The sequence below is a fragment of the Aegilops tauschii genome, chromosome 5, assembly GCF_002575655.3.
Source record: "Aegilops tauschii subsp. strangulata cultivar AL8/78 chromosome 5, Aet v6.0, whole genome shotgun sequence".
Taxonomy (NCBI): domain Eukaryota; kingdom Viridiplantae; phylum Streptophyta; class Magnoliopsida; order Poales; family Poaceae; genus Aegilops; species Aegilops tauschii.
The window spans coordinates 348,410,661-348,428,551 of NC_053039.3; the positions used below are offsets into that span (position 1 = coordinate 348,410,661).

At 49.3% G+C, this 17,891-nt stretch overlaps 1 protein-coding gene across 1 annotated transcript; it reads right to left on the minus strand.

Annotated features, from left to right (window-relative positions):
* Positions 1-9,247: 9,247 nt before the first annotated feature.
* Positions 9,248-15,219, minus strand: LOC141023420 (uncharacterized). Its single transcript, XM_073500376.1, has 8 exons — positions 11,853-15,219; positions 11,615-11,770; positions 11,496-11,531; positions 11,283-11,372; positions 11,137-11,201; positions 10,648-11,068; positions 10,134-10,410; positions 9,248-10,041 (listed from the first exon to the last, which is right to left on the minus strand). The coding sequence occupies exons 1-8, from the start codon at positions 12,753-12,755 to the stop codon at positions 9,398-9,400; spliced, it is 2,592 nt and encodes an 863-aa protein (XP_073356477.1). The 5' UTR covers positions 12,756-15,219; the 3' UTR covers positions 9,248-9,397.
* Positions 15,220-17,891: the final 2,672 nt, after the last annotated feature.

Here is a 17,891-nt window from a genome sequence, read left to right on the forward strand (position 1 = left end):
TAGCATGACTCAATCTTGCTCTACTTTTGCTATAAAATATTTCTGGCAGATTCTTAACATGATTTGCAATCTTGCCAAGCTTATTGTAGTTGATTCATACATGCTATGTAATTGTTCTTGCCATGGTTAGCTTCATAAACATGCCATCTTGCTGTAGGTATGCTTGGTTTGTCATGCATTGCTCTGTAGTGAGTGCATCAAGCTCACAAAGAGGCCTACATATTAATACTTCTGCCATGCTCTGTTTTCTGCCAAGTCTGAAACCTGATAACGAAACTTGCTATGTTTACATGCTTGCCATCATATCTTCTGGTCCTTTTTGGCTTATGGTCAGTAAGGGACTTTTGTCATGTGCATTTAGTAGAACACTGCCATGCCTTGTTTTGCTATGTTAAGTTCCTGTAGCATGTTGATTTCGTGCTCTGAACATTGCTACCTGATGCTGTTTACTGCCATGTCCAGTTTTTCACTAAGTCTGTGAACCTGTAATCTTTTGCACTTTTGCCATGCTTGTTTGAGCTTGATATGTTGTGAACTAGCCGTAGCTCAGTGTTCATCTTTTGTCAAGCATCTCCTGTAGATTACTGCCATGTGCTTTGTTGCTATGTTGGGGTGCTGTAGCATTGTTGTTTGTTGCATTTTGAGTGCTATCTTGCTGTTTATCGCAGATTAGTGTCATTCTTGTTTTGCTTGCCATTTGCAAACCGTGCATCCGATTCCGGTGATCTTTATATCGATTTCGACCGAAATCATCTCATCTTTCCAGTGGCATGCTTGGTTTGCCAAGTTGCTGCCATGATCATCATTTTTCTTCCGGAGCACGCATATGCATCGCATATCATATCTTGCATATCATACATGTTTTGCATCATGTTGCTTGCGCATTTCTCGTTGTTGATTGTGGTTCCGTTTGTTTGTGTTCTTGTCTTGGGTAGAGCCGGGAGACAAGTTCGTGAACGAGGAACCTGTCGAGTACGCTTACGAGGATCAAGCTTTCGACAACTCTGAGAACCTTGCAGGCAAGATGACCACCCCTCGAAATCACTTCTATCTTTGCTATGCTAGTTGTTCGCTCTATTGCCATGCTCGCTACCTATCACTTTCTATATCATGTCTCCCATTTTAGCCATGTCAGCCCTAACCATCCTTTCCTAGCAAACCATTGTTTGGCTAAGTTACCGCTTTTGCTCAGCCCCTCTTATAGCGTTGCTAGTTGCAGGTGAAGTTGAAGTTTGTTCCATGTCGGAACATGGATATGTTGGGATATCACAATATCTCTTATTTAATTAATGCATCTATATATTTGGTAAAGGGTGGAAGGCTCGGCCTTATGCCTGGTGTTTTGTTCCACTCTTGCCGCCCTAGTTACTGTTATACCGGGATTATGTTCCTTGAGTTTGCGTTCCTTACACGGTCGGGTGATTTATGGGACCCCCTTGACAGTTCGCCTTGAATAAAACTCCTCCAGCAAGGCCCAACTTTGGTTTTACCATTCGCCGCCTAAGCCTTTTTTCCCCGGGTTTTCGCGAGCCCGAGGGTCATCTTATTTTAACCCCCGGACCAGTGTTCCTTCGAATGCTGGCCCAAACTGGGCGATGTCCGGCGCCCCCTGGGCAACCAGGGTCTATGCCAACCCGACGTCTTGCCCATCCGGTGTGCCCTGAGAACGAGATATGTGCAGCTCCTATCGGGTTTTGTCGGCACATTCGGGCGGCTTTGCTGGTCTTGTTTTACCATTGTCGAGATATCTTGTAAACCGGGATTCCGAGACTGATCGGGTCTTTCCGGGAGAAGGTTTATCCTTCGTTGACCGTGAGAGCTTATGATGGGCTAAGTTGGGACACCCCTGCAGGGTATTATCTTTCGAAAGCCGTGCCCGCGGTTATGAGGCAGATGGGAATTTGTTAATGTCCGGTTGTAGATAACTTGTCACTTGACCCAATTAAAATACATCAACTGCGTGTGTAGCCGTGATGGTCTCTTCTCGGCGGAGTCCGGGAAGTGAACACGGTCTGAGTTATGCATGACGTAAGTAGGTGTTCAGGATCACTTCTTGGTCATGGCTAGATGACGTCCGTTCCGTTGCTTCTCTTCTCGCTCTCATTTGCGCAAGTTAGCCACCATAAATGCTTTTGCCGCTGCAGCTCCACCTCTTTGCTCCTCCTTTTCCTACAAGCTTAAATAGTCTTGATCTCGCGGGTGTGAGATTGCTGAGTCCCCGTGACTCACAAATTCTACCAAAACAGTTGCAGGTGCCGACGATGCCAGTGCAGATGATGGCGTCGATCTCAAGTGGGAGTTCGACGAGGAACGTGGTCGTTACTATGTGTCTTTTCCTGATGATCAGTAGTGGAGCCCAGTTGGGACGATCGGGGATCTAGCATTTGGGGTTGTCTTATTTTCATCTGGATTTTGACCGTAGTCGGTCTTTATGCTTGTATTTTGGATGATGTATGAATAATTTATGTATTGTGTGAAGTGGCGATTGTAAGCCAACTCTTTATCCCATTCTTGTTCATTACATGGGATTGTGTGAAGATGACCCTTCTTGCGACAAAACCACTATGCGGTTATGCCTCTAAGTCGTGCCTCGACACGTGGGAGATATAGCCGCATCGTGGGCGTTACATGTCATGAGAAGGAGGCATCACAAGGCCCAATCTCGACTCCCTCCGGTTTACGATCCTCGAAACCTCTTCAACACGCCTGGTGCAGGGCCTAGTAACCCGCCAGAGATCATAGCGCCCGGGACTGGGACACTAATTCAACCCCAAGTGATGGGGCCGCCCCGGGTGAACCCTACCCCGCCTTAGTACGTACCAATACCCCCGGGTCATTATGCCAACCCGTTGGAAAACATGGTCGCCGCAGCGGCGCGGCTGGCGGCTCTCCCAATTGACGGTGACTCTCCAACGACGGTTGAAACCCGCCGGGTCAGAGAACTCCTTCAGACGGCTCTGGCGCAGCAAGAGGCGTATTCTTATAGCCGGGACAGGATTCATTCAACCCCTCGTCCATGTCAGAGCCCGAGTTATAGCAGACACATGGCCTCAGCGACCGGCTCAAGTAATGTCCGACGCCATGACTTGCCTCCTGGCCACGGCCCGGCGCATAATGGAGCTTTTCATGCGGCAGACCAAGACAGAGCACGGCAAGAGGCGAAGCAGGTGCCTCAGTTGACGGCTTACCAGCCGCCCCCGGCTTATCCGACGGCTTCCATCGACGTGGGTATACCTACAAGGACAGAAGGTGTTCCTTGCCTGGTGCCGGCTCTCCGTAACGAACGTCTGCCCAAGGATTTCAAAGGGCCAAGGAAAGTGCCTAACTACACAGCTGATTTACAACCCGGAGCCTGGATCGAGAGTTATGAGATGGCCATGGAGTTGCTGGAGGTCAGCGAAGCGGCAATGGCCAAGTACTTCACCATGATGTTAGATGGGACTGCCCGCACATGGCTGAAAGGGCTGCCACCGAATTCCATCGGGTCTTGGGATGAGTTGAAAGCCCGGTTCATCCAAAACTTTAAAGATACCTGTAGGCAGTCTATGTCAATTGTGGATTTGACTAACTGTAAATAGCAGGAGGGTGAGTCCACAACCCATTGGGTTCGCCGGGTCAAAGAGATAATACACTCATCTGATAAGATGGATGCCGGTTCTGCAGTCCTAATGTTGGAGCAGAATTGTCGTTTCCTGCCCCTGAAGATGAAACTCGGGCGGCTCAAGCGCGATTGCAATGATATGGGTACGCTGATGGCGGCTCTCGTCAAGTATGCCGACTCTGATAGTACCAAGGACCCCGCGTCAGACGATGAAAGGACAGGGAAGGGAAAGAAGAACGGCAATGGCAAGGGCCCTCAGCATAACCCGGCGAACCAAGGAGGTAGCAAGCGTAAGGCTGATGGCAGCATGGAGTTTGTGGCCAACGCCAGCTCACAGGGTAACAACCAGCAACGCAAGGGGAGGCCACCTCCCTGAGCCCCCGGGTCAGGCCCGATGCTTGAGCAGTTGCTGAATGAGCCTTGTCCAAGGCATGGTTCTAGGGAGAAGCCAGCTACTCATTTATGGAAGGATTGCGCGATCATGAAGGCCTTTAAGAATTCCAATGCCTTTAATGGCAACAATGGTTCGGGCGGCGGCTCAGGCGCCGGCGGCTTTCATGGCCTGGGTGGCGGCTCAAATTCTAATCCTCAGAATGTTCAAGGGGACTTTAACCAGCAGTCCGGCCAGGGTCATCAACAGCAGCAGGGGGGTTACCAGACCAATCCAAAGCAGCTCAATGGTGGACAGTATCATGTGTTTACCACCAGTCTGTGTAAGCGAGATCAGAAGCTTCATAAGAGGGCTGTGAATGCTGTCGAGCCGGCGGTTCCACGCTATTTAAGATGGTCTGAGCAGCTTATCGTGTGGAGTAGGGAGGATCACCCTCCCCGGGTTGATAACCCCGGTCACCTGGCCCTGGTGGTGGCTCCTCGGGTGGGAGGATATAAATTCACTAAAGTGCTCATGGATGGAGGCAGCAGCATCAACATCCTCTATTATGAGACTTTCCGTCGTATGGGATTGATTGATAAGAATCTCAGCCAGTCCAATACTGTTTTCCATGGCGTGGTGCCTGGTAAGTCGGCGTATCCAGTGGGTAAGATTGAGCTGGAAGTGGCTTTTGGAGATGAGTACAACTACAGGGTGGAGAAATTAACCTTTGAGGTGGTTAAGATAAGAAGTCCATATCATGCTATATTTGGGCGGCCGGCTTACGCCAAGTTCATGGCACGGCCGTGTTACGTGTATTTACAGCTCAAGATGCCGGGTCACAATGGGACCATTACGGTTCATGGCAGCCGCAAGATAGCCTTGGAGTGTGAGGAAGGCGACGCGGCTTATGCAGAAACTGTTTGTGCAACAGAGGAGTTGAAGTTTTATAAGGACAATGTTGACCCAACAAATATGACATCTCTGAAAAAGCCGACCACGGAGCATGAGCCGGCAATGAAATTTAAGTCAGCTGATGAGACTAAACTTGTTGATTTCATTCCAGGTGACTCATCTCAGCAGTTTAGCATCAGTGCCAATCTGGATCCAAAATAGGAAAGCGCGCTCATCGAGTTCATCCGTGAGAATAGGGACATTTTTGCATGGAAACCTTCTGACATGCCAGGTGTACCTAGAGAACTCGCTGAGCACACTCTCAATGTTGATCCGAAATTTAAGCCGGTCAGGCAATTCCTTCGGCGGTTTAATGAGGAGAGGCGGAAGGCCATTGGTGAAGAGGTGGCCCGGCTCTTGGCGGCCGGGTTTATTGTTGAAGTCTTTCACCCAGAGTGGTTAGCTAACCCGGTGCTCGTGCTCAAGAAGAATGGCACCTGGCGGATGTGTGTGGACTACACGGACTTAAACAAGGCATGTCCGGCTGATCCTTTTGCCCTCCCCCGTATTGATCAAATCATTGATGCTACGGCGGGTTGTGAGCGCTTAAGTTTCTTGGATGCTTATTCTGGATACCATCAGATTAAAATGGCAGTTAAGGACCAGGAGAAGACGGCGTTCATCACTCCCTTTGGAGCCTTCTGTTATGTGTCTATGCCTTTTGGACTCAAGAGTGCACAGGCGACTTATCAGCGTTGCGTGCAGAATTGCCTTCATAATCAGATTGGGCGCAATGTCCATGCCTATGTGGATGATATTGTGGTTAAGTCCAGGGAGAAGGAGACCTTGATAGATGATCTGAGAGAAACCTTTGACAATCTCCGGGTTTACAAGATGATGCTTAACCCGGCCAAGTGTGTTTTTGGTGTTCCTGCAGGCAAGCTCTTGGGTTTTCTGGTTTCTCACAGAGGCATTGAAGCTAACCCGGAAAAGATCAAGGCAATCACCTCTCTGGCTAAGCCGGCGTGAATAAACGACGTCCAGCGCCCGGCGGGTCGTATCGCTGCTTTGAGCCGGTTTATAAGCCGTTTGGGTGAAAAGGCCATGCCACTGTACCAGTTGATGAAGAAAACTGATGACTTCATCTGGAATGATGCTGCTAATGCTGCTTTTGAGGATTTGAAGAGACAGCTGGCTGAGCCCCCAGTCCTTGCTGCTCCGGTTGATAAGGAGCCCTTATTACTGTATGTAGCTGCTAACACACGAGCCGTCAGTGTGGCTGTGGTGGTGGAGCGCAAGGAAGAGGGTAAGGAGTATCCGGTTCAGCGGCCGGTTTACTACGTCAGTGAAGTGCTCATCGAGTCCAAACAGCGGTATCCACATTGGCAGAAGCTTGTTTATGGTGTATTCATGGCAAGCCGGAAGCTTAAGCATTATTTCCAGGGTCACCCCATCACTATGGTTAGTTCTGCTCCCCTTGGAGATATCATCCAAAACAGAGAAGCCACAGGAAGAGTGGCTAAGTGGGCTATTGAGCTTGGGCCTCATGGTCTGAAGTACATACCACGCACTGCTGTTAAATCTCAAGCTTTGGTGGATTTCATCAACGATTGGACAAAGCTACAGGTGCCTGAAGAAAAGCCGGATAATACATATTGGACTATTCACTTCGATGGGTCTAGGCAATTGGAGGGCTCGGGGGCTGGAGTTGTATTGGCTTCTCCTAAAGGTGACAAGTTTCATTATGTGCTACGGTTGATGTTTCCTTGTACTAACAATGCGGCTGAGTATGAGGCTTTGCTCCATGGTCTTCGGATGGCTAAGGAGATGAGCTTGAGCCGGGTAAGGTGCTTCGGCGACTCAGACCTAGTGGCTCAACAAGTATCAGGCAAGTGGGATTCCAAGGACCCTCTCATGGCGGCTTATCGCCGTGAAGTTGATGCCATTGCTGGTCACTTTCAGGGTTACCAAGTAAAGCACATTGATCGCAGGAAGAACGAGGCGGCTGATGCATTAAGCCGGCTGGGCTCTCAGCGAAAGCCGGTGCCGCCTAATACTTTCCTGGACATCTTACATAACCCTTCTGTCAAGTTACCTACAGAGGAAGACTTGGCTGTCCCTGACCCGGAGGCACAGTTGGTGGCGGCTCTCCACATCACCCCAGACTGGACAGTGCCATATTTGGCTTACATGACCCGGGGAGATTTGCCTGAGGATGAAACTTTGGCCAGACAAATAACCCGGCGGTCTAAGTCAATGGTCATTATCAATGGTGAGCTGCATCGCCGCAGTGTTACTGGAACGTTCCAGCGTTGTGTTTCCCCTGAGGAGGGTCAAGAAATCTTACATGAGATTCACGAAGGGGATTGTGGCCATCATGCCGGCTCAAAATCCCTTGTGGCCAAGGCTTTTCGTCATGGTTTTTACTGGTTGACGGCTCATGCTGATGCGGAGGACTTGGTCAGTAAATGTGACGGTTGTCAGAGGTTCTCACGACGGGCTCACGTGCCGGCTCAGGAGCTGAGGATGATTCCAATTACCTGGCCATTTGCGGTCTGGGGGCTTGATATGGTTGGGCCTTTTAAAAGGTCTAAGGATAAGAAGACCCACCTCTTGGTGGCGGTTGACAAGTTCACAAAGTGGGTTGAGGCAGAGCCAGTTAGCAAGTGTGACGCAGCCACTGCGGTTCAGCTCATGAAAAGGGTGATATTTCGCTTTGGTTTTTCACACAGCATCATAACTGACAATGGTACCAATTTGTCTAAAGGCGCCATGGAGGAGTTTTGCCAACGAGAGCATATTCGACTTGATGTTTCATCAGTGGCTCACCCTCAATCCAATGGTCAAGCTGAGAGAGCTAATCGGGAGATTCTGAAAGGCATCAAGCCCCGGCTTTTGGTCCCTTTGCAACGGACGCCGGGTTGTTGGGTGGAGGAGTTACCCTCCGTGTTATGGAGCATCAATACTACTCCTAACAGGTCTACGGGTTACACGCCTTTTTTCATGGTTTATGGAGCGGAAGCAGTCCTCCCTAGCGACATCCGTCATGACTCACCTCGAGTGGCGGCTTATGTTGAGGCGGATAATGAGCAGGCGCGCCAAGATGCTCTTGACTTGTTGGACGAATAGCGCGATGTAGCAGCAGCTCGCTCGGCGATTTACCAACAAGACCTGCGCCGTTATCACATCCGCCGGGTTAAGTCCCGGGTCTTCCAGGAAGGTGATCTGGTGCTCCGGCTCATCCAAGATCAAACAGATGGACACAAGTTATCCCCGCCTTAGGAAGGGCCCTTTGTGGTCAGCAAGAACTTGCACAACGGGTCATACTACCTTATTGACGTTCGGGAGCACAAAGATTCACGCAAGTCAGAGGAAGAGACCCGTCGGCCGTGAAACATAGCTCAGCTTCGGCCTTATTACACTTGAGCCACCGGCTCTCGTGATGTACATATTTCTATAGCCATGTATATATTATGATAAATAATAAAGCAGGACCTCTGTCCTTTTCTCCTCCAAAGGTAAACGTGTTATTTCCATTACAACATCACATGGTCACTTGGAGGTGGATCCGGCTTATGATCGTATTCGAATCTAGCCGTAAACAATATGATCACCTGGGGGCTTCCTGTTCAAACATAGGTCGTATTCGAACCAAAGAGAACATAGCTGTCGATACCCACTTGATTGGCAAATTGCCGAGCTCATTGGGGAGTTTTCTTTGATCATATTTGAATCATAGTTCAACCCCCTTTGAGAACCGACGTGGATCGTATTCGAATCAGCGTCGTTAAACAATTCTTAAGGTCATTTGGGGGCTTCCTGTTCAAACATGGGTCGTATTCGAACCAAAGAGAACACAGCTGTCGGTACCCTCTTGATCGGCAACGCCAAACCCACTGGGGGCTAGATGACCGCATTCGAATCTTAGCTTAACCCCTTTGGGACGGGTCTCTGGTCGTATTCGAACCAGAAGCCCCTAAGCTTTGATTTTCTGATTTTCAACAAGTTCTTCTGGTTGTATCAACAGTGTGCACGGCGGTTCTTACTCTGCCGACTTAACTTTGATTCACAGTGTTGGTAACACACAATAAGCATTATCAAAACTGGTAAACCGGAGTTGAGGTACCAACCTTATTATCCGGGTTACATAAACCGGAAGTATAATTGAAGGCATGTAAGTATGCTATTATGGTTACATCAAGGATATAATTGAGGGCCAGTCTTTGGTGACTTCGATTCATATTCCGGGTTATACGTATAAGATCTATGATTCTCAGTGCGGTAAGCCGCCTAGAGACTTGTGACTTGTTTTCTATGCAGGATGGTTAAAGACAGCTATTCGAGCTTAAGAAAAATAAATGATCAATTATGACCCGGAGGAATATAAGGAAGCAACTTCAATGGAGTTAAGCATTCAACACGTGCACGATGGCACGACAAAGTTAAAATGTTTGTCCTACTCTATTACAAGACTCCCCAAGTCCAAAAGGTGAGGCATTGTTTTAAAAGCATAACCATGGGCCGCCTAAGAGTTAAGATGCTTGCTGGGTCGAAGCTTCCGGCTCATCCCTCTCCGCTCCTCCGGCTATTCCCATGACCTGGAAGGTTGACGATTTCCAGTCAATGCCGCTCAAAGCTTCAAACTGAGCCTCCTCATCAATTAACCCGGCCGGGTCAACTTCTGGGGCGAAGGTATGCTTACGAGTCGAAGGGATCAAGCTGATTGCTTCGTAGCATGGAGTGGGGATCCTCTGATTCTCCGAGTCATAGCCCGGCTGATACTTGGTGAGGTCGGTGTCATTCCCAATCAAGGTAGCCACCGGGCGTACACTCTTCACACAATCAACAAAATCTTTTTGGTCAAAGGGAGTACCGTCTTCCTTCAGACTGGGGTATCCAAGCGCGATCTCCGCCGGGTCTAGCTCCGGGAGGAAAGCCTTGGCCCGGCTCAGAGCAGCTATGGCTCCGGCTCTTGCAGAGGCCCGTCGTAGCTCTTGGAAGCGCTGAGGAAGAACGGCAAGCCGCCGAAGCACGTCCGCCAGGTGAGTCAGAACCTCGTTGGACAGGGCCACAACGGCCAAAGCACGCTGTGACCCGGTGTAGAGTTGCTCCACCAAGGTGTACACGGCCTTCAGCTTGGTCAGCACATTCTGATTAAGGTTGGCGCTTCTGGGGCCTGTTTAACAAAGTCAGGTAAGCCGCTAGCAATGATGGGACTTATGAGATATAAAGAATGTAAATTTGTTGAAAGCCTGCAGAATGACTTACCGAAGATTGCGGCGACCATCTGTGACACATGGCGTTTTAAGCCGGAGAGTTCAGCGGTTCTCTCCGTCAGAGCAGCCTCCGCCTGTTCGGCCCGGCTGACCAAAGCAGTTTTCTCCTCGGCCCAAGTCTTCCTTTCGGTTTCAAACTTCTTCTTCAGCTTCTCTTGTGCAGCAACACTGAACTCGAATTTGGCGTTGGCCTTCCGGGTCTCAGTTTCTTGAGTCTTCAGGCGGTTCTTCAGCTCAGAGATTTCAGCTTCAAATTTTTTGCAAGCAGCCTGTACAAATTCCGGGTTATAGTATGAGTGATTATTATGCAACATTAAAGTCCCAAGCACTTTCCAAGCAAAGACACTTGGCACTTGGGGGCTAATGCATGTTGAAAGATTTTATTTACAAATTGTCGGTTCATGAAAGTAAGCCGGAAATTAAGTCTACAACATATTCTATCATAAGTAATAGACTTGGGGGCTAGCATAGTAAGACTGACTATGGAGTAAGTAAGAGATTTGTACCTCAGATTTTTGTTGGATCTGCTTCACCATATCAATCTCCAGATCCCGACTGTTGTGCACTTGACCAATGTAACCCAAGACAATGTCTCCAATGCTCAAGTTAGCATAATCAGTAATCTCCAATCTAGCCCGGCGGCGCTTTAGCAGCTCTTCCTTGGCAGAGCATCTGGCCAGCACAGTGGGTCTTCCCGGCTCAACGTATTCAGTCCGGGTAATCACCACATCCGGGTCATCGGCCGGTTGAGCTGAGCTGGGGATCTCCAGGTTAGCAGAAGTCTCTATGATTGGCTCGTCGGTTGGAGCGGTGGCTTCAGGAGCAGAGGGAGCTGGCGGCTCTTGAGCTGAAGCCTCCGGTTCAGTCAGGACCGGCTCTTCGACCGGTTTATTCCTTTTCGCTCTCTTGCTGAGCTTTGCTTGAGCACTGAAAGGACAAAAGGTTAGTACAAAAGCATGAGTAAGATAAGCACAACATAAGATGATCATCATTACCCGGGCACGGTCTTGAAAGCCGACAGGGTAGATTGCATAGAATCACCAGAGGAAGGTGAAGTTTCCTGATAATTTGAATCAGACGAATTGAGCGGTTGACGAGTGACACCCGCTAAAGGATGAAAAGGGTATAAGTTGGAGATAACCTCAGTCTGGCGCTTTCTTGATGCCTTGGGTAAGCCGGAGGAGAGGTCTGCATCCTTGCTGGCCCAGGTTTGCCTCCGGCTCTCATGAATCTGTTGCTTCAAAAGAAATTGAGGATCTTGATAAGCTAAAGGATGCGAAAATCTTACTTTCCGGGTTACTCTTCGGACTTTCAGCCTTGGCAAGGGGTCCGAGTCGGAGGAAAGTATAGTTACCTCTTCCGTTACCGGGTTACTCGCTCCAGTATCATCCTGCGGATAATCAAGTCAATAAGGTGGTTAAAAGACAAACAAAAAGCAGAAACAAAAGAAGAGTCTAAAGAATCAAGGGTTACCTCTGACTCGGAGCTATCATCCAGCTGAAGCAGCTCTGAGGCGGTAGGCTTGCTTCCCTTTTTACGGGGAGCGGCTCTCTTGGCGGCTTTCTTAGCCTTTCTGGCTTTTTTAGCTGCCTCATGGTCATATTTGACCTTCCAGAACTTATCATTGGCCTGAAAAGTGCAACAAAGATTTCTTAAGGTTCAGATGAAAACTGTTAAAAGGGAAAGTAGGGTGCTCAGGTCAGTGGCTTACCGCTGGAGCCGGGTTAGCCTTGCAGAAGGGGTTTAAGCCTGTCTTCCCACAGTCGGCTAAGCTCTCATTCAAGAGAGACTTGGTCATGTCGTCCACGACATCTTCAGGAAGATCGTTGGGGTTGTGCCGTAGAGTGTCATCCTTCCGGCCCGTGTAATCACACATTAAGCCGGGGCGGCGGCTCAAGGGGATCACCCGCCAAGAGATCCAGACCCGGACCAGATCAATGCCGTTGAGGCCATTTCCCAGGAGAGCCTTAATCTTGTTGATGGTAGGGATCAGTGGTTGACGTTCAGATTGAGTTAGTTTGTCTGGCAGGGGGTGAGTTGGCTCCAGACGCAGGGCACGAAAGCCGGGCAGAGGGCTCTCGTCAGCCGGAGAAGTATCTTGGCAGTAGAACCATGTCTGGTTCCAGTCCTTTGGGTGGCTTGGCGGCTCAGCATACGGGAAAAGGCAATCTCTCCATCGTTGGATGGAGATTCCGCCTAGCTCCAGGCTCGGCCCGTTAGCGCACTCGTTCTGGCGGTTCAGATAAAACAGCTCTCTAAAGAGCAGTAGGCTGGGCTCTTCTCCAAGATATACTTCACAGAATACTTGAAAGTTGCAGATATTTGACACGGAATTGGGTCCTATGTCTTGCGGCCGCAGGTCAAAGAAGTTCAGAACGTCTCTAAAGAATTTTGAGCCAAGAGGTGCGAAGCCCCGGCTCATGTGATCAGCAAATATCACCACCTCACCATCTCTAGGTTGAGGTCTCTCCTCCGACGGGTCAGGGGCACGATAAGACATGACATCCTTCTTGGGCAGGTAACCCGTCTTCACGAAATCCGCTAAGGTTTCGTCAGTAACATTGGATCTCATCCAGTTGCACGTGATGGGAGCCTTGGGAGCTTTGGGTGGCATTGTGAAAGACGAAAGCCTATGACAAAAGAAAATGTCCGGTTCAATTATAAGCCGGAGGAAGATTTACAGTTCAATGTTCAAGATGGCGGCTTATGAAGGGGCCTAATGACATATGGCTAATTGCATCGGGTTATCTAAGCCGCTGAGGGCATCGTGAGTAATTCAAGTTGTCTAAAGCTTTATTATAAATGAGCCGGAAATTTTACAGCGTGTGGCCTCTTTTAAGCCGGAGATATGAGCCGCCATAGCTAAACAGATGCAATTTTTGACTAAGTGTGGCGCAAACAAGTTTCACAGATCACAGTAATTATTCTGGATCAAACGATCGACTGGAAAGGGAAAATTTCTAGACCTAGAACAGACACAGAAGAAGTTCATAGGTTCGAACGGAGCCTCTATGCAATGAAAAGGGATTTATGTACATTGGGAACGGGTGCGAAACAGCTACCGCAGCAGTTCTGTACAGTCTAAAGATCAAGAAAGGGTGGTAATAATGGAATCTATCAAGAGTTCGTGACGAACGGCGAAGAACACCGACGAACTTGAAGATCGCTAATGTGGATCTGAGGAACGGGGAGGAGAAAGCTTACAGATGCGGAGTTACTGCGGAGGTTCGTCGCGTTTTTTCTGGTCACGTCAGGTTGATGCAGCGGCCTGAGTTGGTGACGACGAGGAGATCCGCGGCGGCGGCGGTGGAGCTCGAGCGGCAGCACAGTAGCGAGAGGAGGAAGACGATGGAGGCGACAAGTAACTGGAGGCTCATGGGCCGGGCTATTTATAAGGTGAGGCTCATAAGTGGGCGCGAGAAACGAGGAGGCCACGGCGTGATTATCTCGCCACAGAAGCGCCTCGATTTCCGGGATGGCCATTAAAGATAAGATCCGTTGGGATATATGGAATAAAGAAATGAACTTAGTGGAAGATGACGTCATGGCGGGTTATCAGGAATCCAGAAGATGACGTTACGGCGGGTTAAAACCTTCGCACAAATGTAAGCCGAAAGATTTTCTCTCAAAGGGATTGAAGATTGACATGAACTGGTTAAAACAATCTGGGGTCTAATGTTGAGGATATAACCATTAGAGTCACCCGCCCAGGAGGGGCCGGGTTACGTCATAATGGTCATCACGCGAAGCCCAGTACCGAGCTTGAAGACGGCGGGCCAATAATGGGCTTAAGACCCGGAGGCGGCTTAAGGCCTGTAGTTATAAACCGCCGTTATAGCAAGACTTGTAGTGTAAGGCAAGAATAGTTAGGAGTCCGAGCCGGACACTGTTATGAGCCGGCCGGGACTCTGAGAGCCGCTGGGCGTCAACCTCTCTATATAAAGGGACGACCCGGCGGCGGTTCAGGGACAAGTAAGATCAGATAAATAGCCAGGCAGGGCGGTTTAGCTCCTGGTCATCGAAACCCCAAGCAATACAACCTCAACTGGACGTAGGCTTTTACCTTCACCGTAAGGGGCCGAACCAGTATAACCCTCGTATTCCTTGTCCCGTTTAACCCCTTTAAGCTTCCTAGCTGTGATGGCTCCACGACTAAGTCCTAACTCAAGGACATCTGCCGTGACAATTCCACGACACCACTACTGAATGGTCGAACCCATCAATGCAACATGTCCTCACTACGTATTCGTATTTAAATTGCTTGGCCGTGCTACATCATTTGACCTTTGGAAACTACTACTGAAATGGGGTAGAATCATTCCCTCCACACTTAAATATGCATGGCTCAAGGTATCGAAATTTAGCCACCGATGCCGTTACGCTAAAATTTTAGCTTGAATGCATCAAAGAAACCAACTATATATGAACCTCGGCCGCCTCAGATTCTGGACGCAAAATACTTCGCGAACCTTGCAGCACTGTCCGAATGGAGAGAGCATCTCAAATCGCCTTCTTCCTGTTACTCATCATCGATTTCGGCGTAGCTCAAAATGCTACCACAAGTGGTGCAGATGAGTTCCCTGTCGGAGTGATCCTTGACTTGGAATCATTGGGGGGCAAGATGTCACGGACCAGCATTTTGATGGCCCTGGAAGACTTCTATGCAGTCCACAGAAACTACAGCCCGAAGCTAGTTCTCCACATCAGGGACTCCAAAAGTAACAATGTCCAAGCTGCATCAGCAGGTAAAAGTTCTGCAGTCTATCATGAAAAACTTCTCCATTGCTACATACTCCCTCTGTTCCTAAACATAGGACGTTTTGGCAGTTCATTTGAACTACCAAAACGTCTTATATTTAGGAACGGAGGGAGTATATGCTTCAGAGTACAACTTAGAGCATCTCCAGCCACGCACCCAACAGGCCCCCCCAGGCCACTTTTTCGGCGCCGGCGCCAAAAAAACGCCCCAGTCACGCCCCCCAGGACGCCGAAAATCGCCGGTTCGGCCCTTTTTTCCACCCGGCGGTCACAGGCCGAACCCGGCGCACTGGGGGGCAATTGGGGGCTCCGGCGCAAGGGAAAAGCGCGGCTGGCCCACACCGTCAGGTGAAAAGTCAAGGTTTTCTTCCCCGACTCGCCTCCCACCCCCGCGCCCTCGGCCGCCACTAGCTATATCCCGGCGCCGCCCGCCGCCCTTCACCGCTAGATAGCCATTCCCCGCCGGAAAAATAGCAGAGCTTCGCCGCGGCAGCCCCTCCAACAGCAGCTGGGCGTTTCCGGTCGCCGTTTCTGGCCGCGGAGGGGCAGTTTAGCGGCGGGTACACGCCCACCCGGCGCAAGGTGTTCGGCAATTTGCCTGCCTCGGCGATGGACTCGGATGACGAGGAAGCGCTTGCCGCGCTGCTGGAGGAGGAAGCCGAGGCCGACGTCCAGGAAGAAGAGCATCTCATGGTGCTCGCCGCCCTCGCCCAGCTGCTGGCGAGCAATGAAAAGCCGCGGCGAGGTGGCTCGACGCCCGGGCGGGTGAAAGCAAAGAACCGGCATCGTCTCGAAGGCTACTGCATGCTCTACTCCGACTACTTCGCCGATGCTCCACTTCACGGTGAGAAAATATTTCGGCGCCGTTATCGGATGAGCCGAAAGCTCTTCCTCAGGATTGTGAATTCCATCCGGGAGTTCAACAACTACTTCAAGTGCAAGATGGATTGCACCGGCGCCCTTGGATTCACCTCCATCCAGAAGTGCACGACAGCGATGAGGATGCTTGCATACGGAGCTCCCGGTGATTCACTCGACGACTATGGGCGCATGGCCGAGTCCACCAGCATAGAGTGTTTCTACAAGTTCTGTCGGGCAGTGGTGGCAGTGTTTGGACCGCAATACTTGAGAACACCCAATGCGGAAGACACTGCTCAGATCCTAGCACAGAATGCAGCAAGAGGATTTCCTGGGATGCTTCGAAGCATCGACTGCATGCATTGGAAATGGAAGAATTGCCCATTTGCTTGGCAGGGGATGTACAAAGGCGCCAAAGGCGGTTGCAGTGTGGTACTTGAGGCGGTGGCCACACAGGACCTCTGGATTTGGCACTCCTTCTTTGGTATGCCAGGAACTCACAATGACATCAACGTGCTGCAGTGCTCTCCTGTCTTTGCCAAGCTTGTTGAAGGTCATTCTCCTCCGGTGAACTTCGAGATCAATTGGCGGCACTACAACAAGGGGTACTATCTAGCTGATGGCATCTATCCGAGATGGTCGACATTTGTGAAGACGATCTCAAACCCTGTGCCAGGAGGCAAGAACGCCTGGTTTGCGAAGATTCAGGAGGCTTGCAGGAAGGATGTCGAGCGGGCATTTGGTGTGCTCCAATCTCGATTTGCTGTTGCCCGGTACCCCGCTCAGACCTGGTCGAAAGATCAAATGTGGGAGATTATGACTTGCTGTGTCATCTTGCACAACATGATCATCGAGAGCGAGCAAGAAGACCCAGTGTTTGACACTGAACCATACTACAGGCAGGGTCCTCTAGCCGAAGTTGATCACCAGCTACCGGCAAACTGGACTGCCTATCTCAGTATGCGTCAGGAGATCCGAGACCCACAGGTGCATCATCAACTGCAGAAAGATCTGATTGAGCACCTATGAAGGCTCAAGGGGGACGCCGGGCGCGACGTGTGATGAAATATGAGTTTTTATTTGTTGAACTATATAATTTGTATTAAACTATTTGTTGTTGTACTATTTTGTTGAAGTATTTGATTTTTCTGTGATGAAATATGTGATAAGAAAAAAAATTGTGTTGATAATTGGACGCCGAGACACGGCGAACCACGCCGAATATGGGCCTATTCTCGCCCATATGGGCCCTTTATTCGCCGAAATGGGGCTGAAAAGTGGGCCAATTTTGGCGCCTGGGGGCGACGACTGGGCGCAAAACCGCCCCCAGCGCCGATTGTATCGCCGGCTCGCCCCAGGGGCGATTTTTATGCGTCCTGGGGGGGGGGGGGGGGGCAACGGCTGGAGATGCTCTTATTTATTTTACACTGTCTTCAAAGTACAACTTATATAACCGACTTTCATCACCGAGTTGGATTTCCGAATATTATGAACACAGTTTCGATGAAAAATAACATAGTTATCCTCCAACGTGCCACCACTACTAATGGACAAAGTTGGAAGAGTTTAATAGTAACATTTATCAAAAGAATTTAACGGATTTTACTTTGGAACAAGTGTTTTTGGCTATCCATGTGCTTCATAATACTTCTGTTTAACAATAGACATCCAACTAATAAATGTCCATGAACAGAACAGTTGTAAATCAAATAAATACTCCCTCCGTTCGAAATTACTTGTCACAAAAATGGATGTATCTACAACTAAAATACATTTAGATACATTCATTTCTTGGACGAGTAATTCCGAACGGAGGGAGTAGATACTAACAAGGCTAATTTATGTACTTTAAGCCTATATCTCTCGCTAAAGTTCAGAAACATACAAAACTACTAAACTCTTACTAAGTTACTATTACCAATAAATATTTACAACACTTTTTTGCAAGGAAATGTTATGAGTTTTACTCTCATATAAAGGTTAGTGCATACATATTTAATAACCCAATTATGTGTAGCTTAGCTTACCCTTGATGAGTTTGCTAGTCTGAGAAACCTTAACAACAAAATGGTAACTGCCAGTTCCTACCCGGTTGTAATCTGGTTAGCCACCTGATTGTTGTGAAGTGACTGGG

What these genes read in the sequence shown, in the direction of transcription:
- LOC141023420 (XM_073500376.1), bottom strand. Translation starts at nt 12,755, where the DNA reads ATGCCACCCAAAGCTCCCAAGGCTCCCATCACGTGCAACTGGATGAGA. An exon ending in AGGCTAACCCGGCTCCAGCG is followed by an intron (nt 11,771 to 11,852) that starts GTAAGCCACTGA and finishes TGCACTTTTCAG; the next exon opens with GCCAATGATAAGTTCTGGAA. An exon ending in GTAACCCGGTAACGGAAGAG is followed by an intron (nt 11,373 to 11,495) that starts GTAACTATACTT and finishes TTGAAGCAACAG; the next exon opens with ATTCATGAGAGCCGGAGGCA.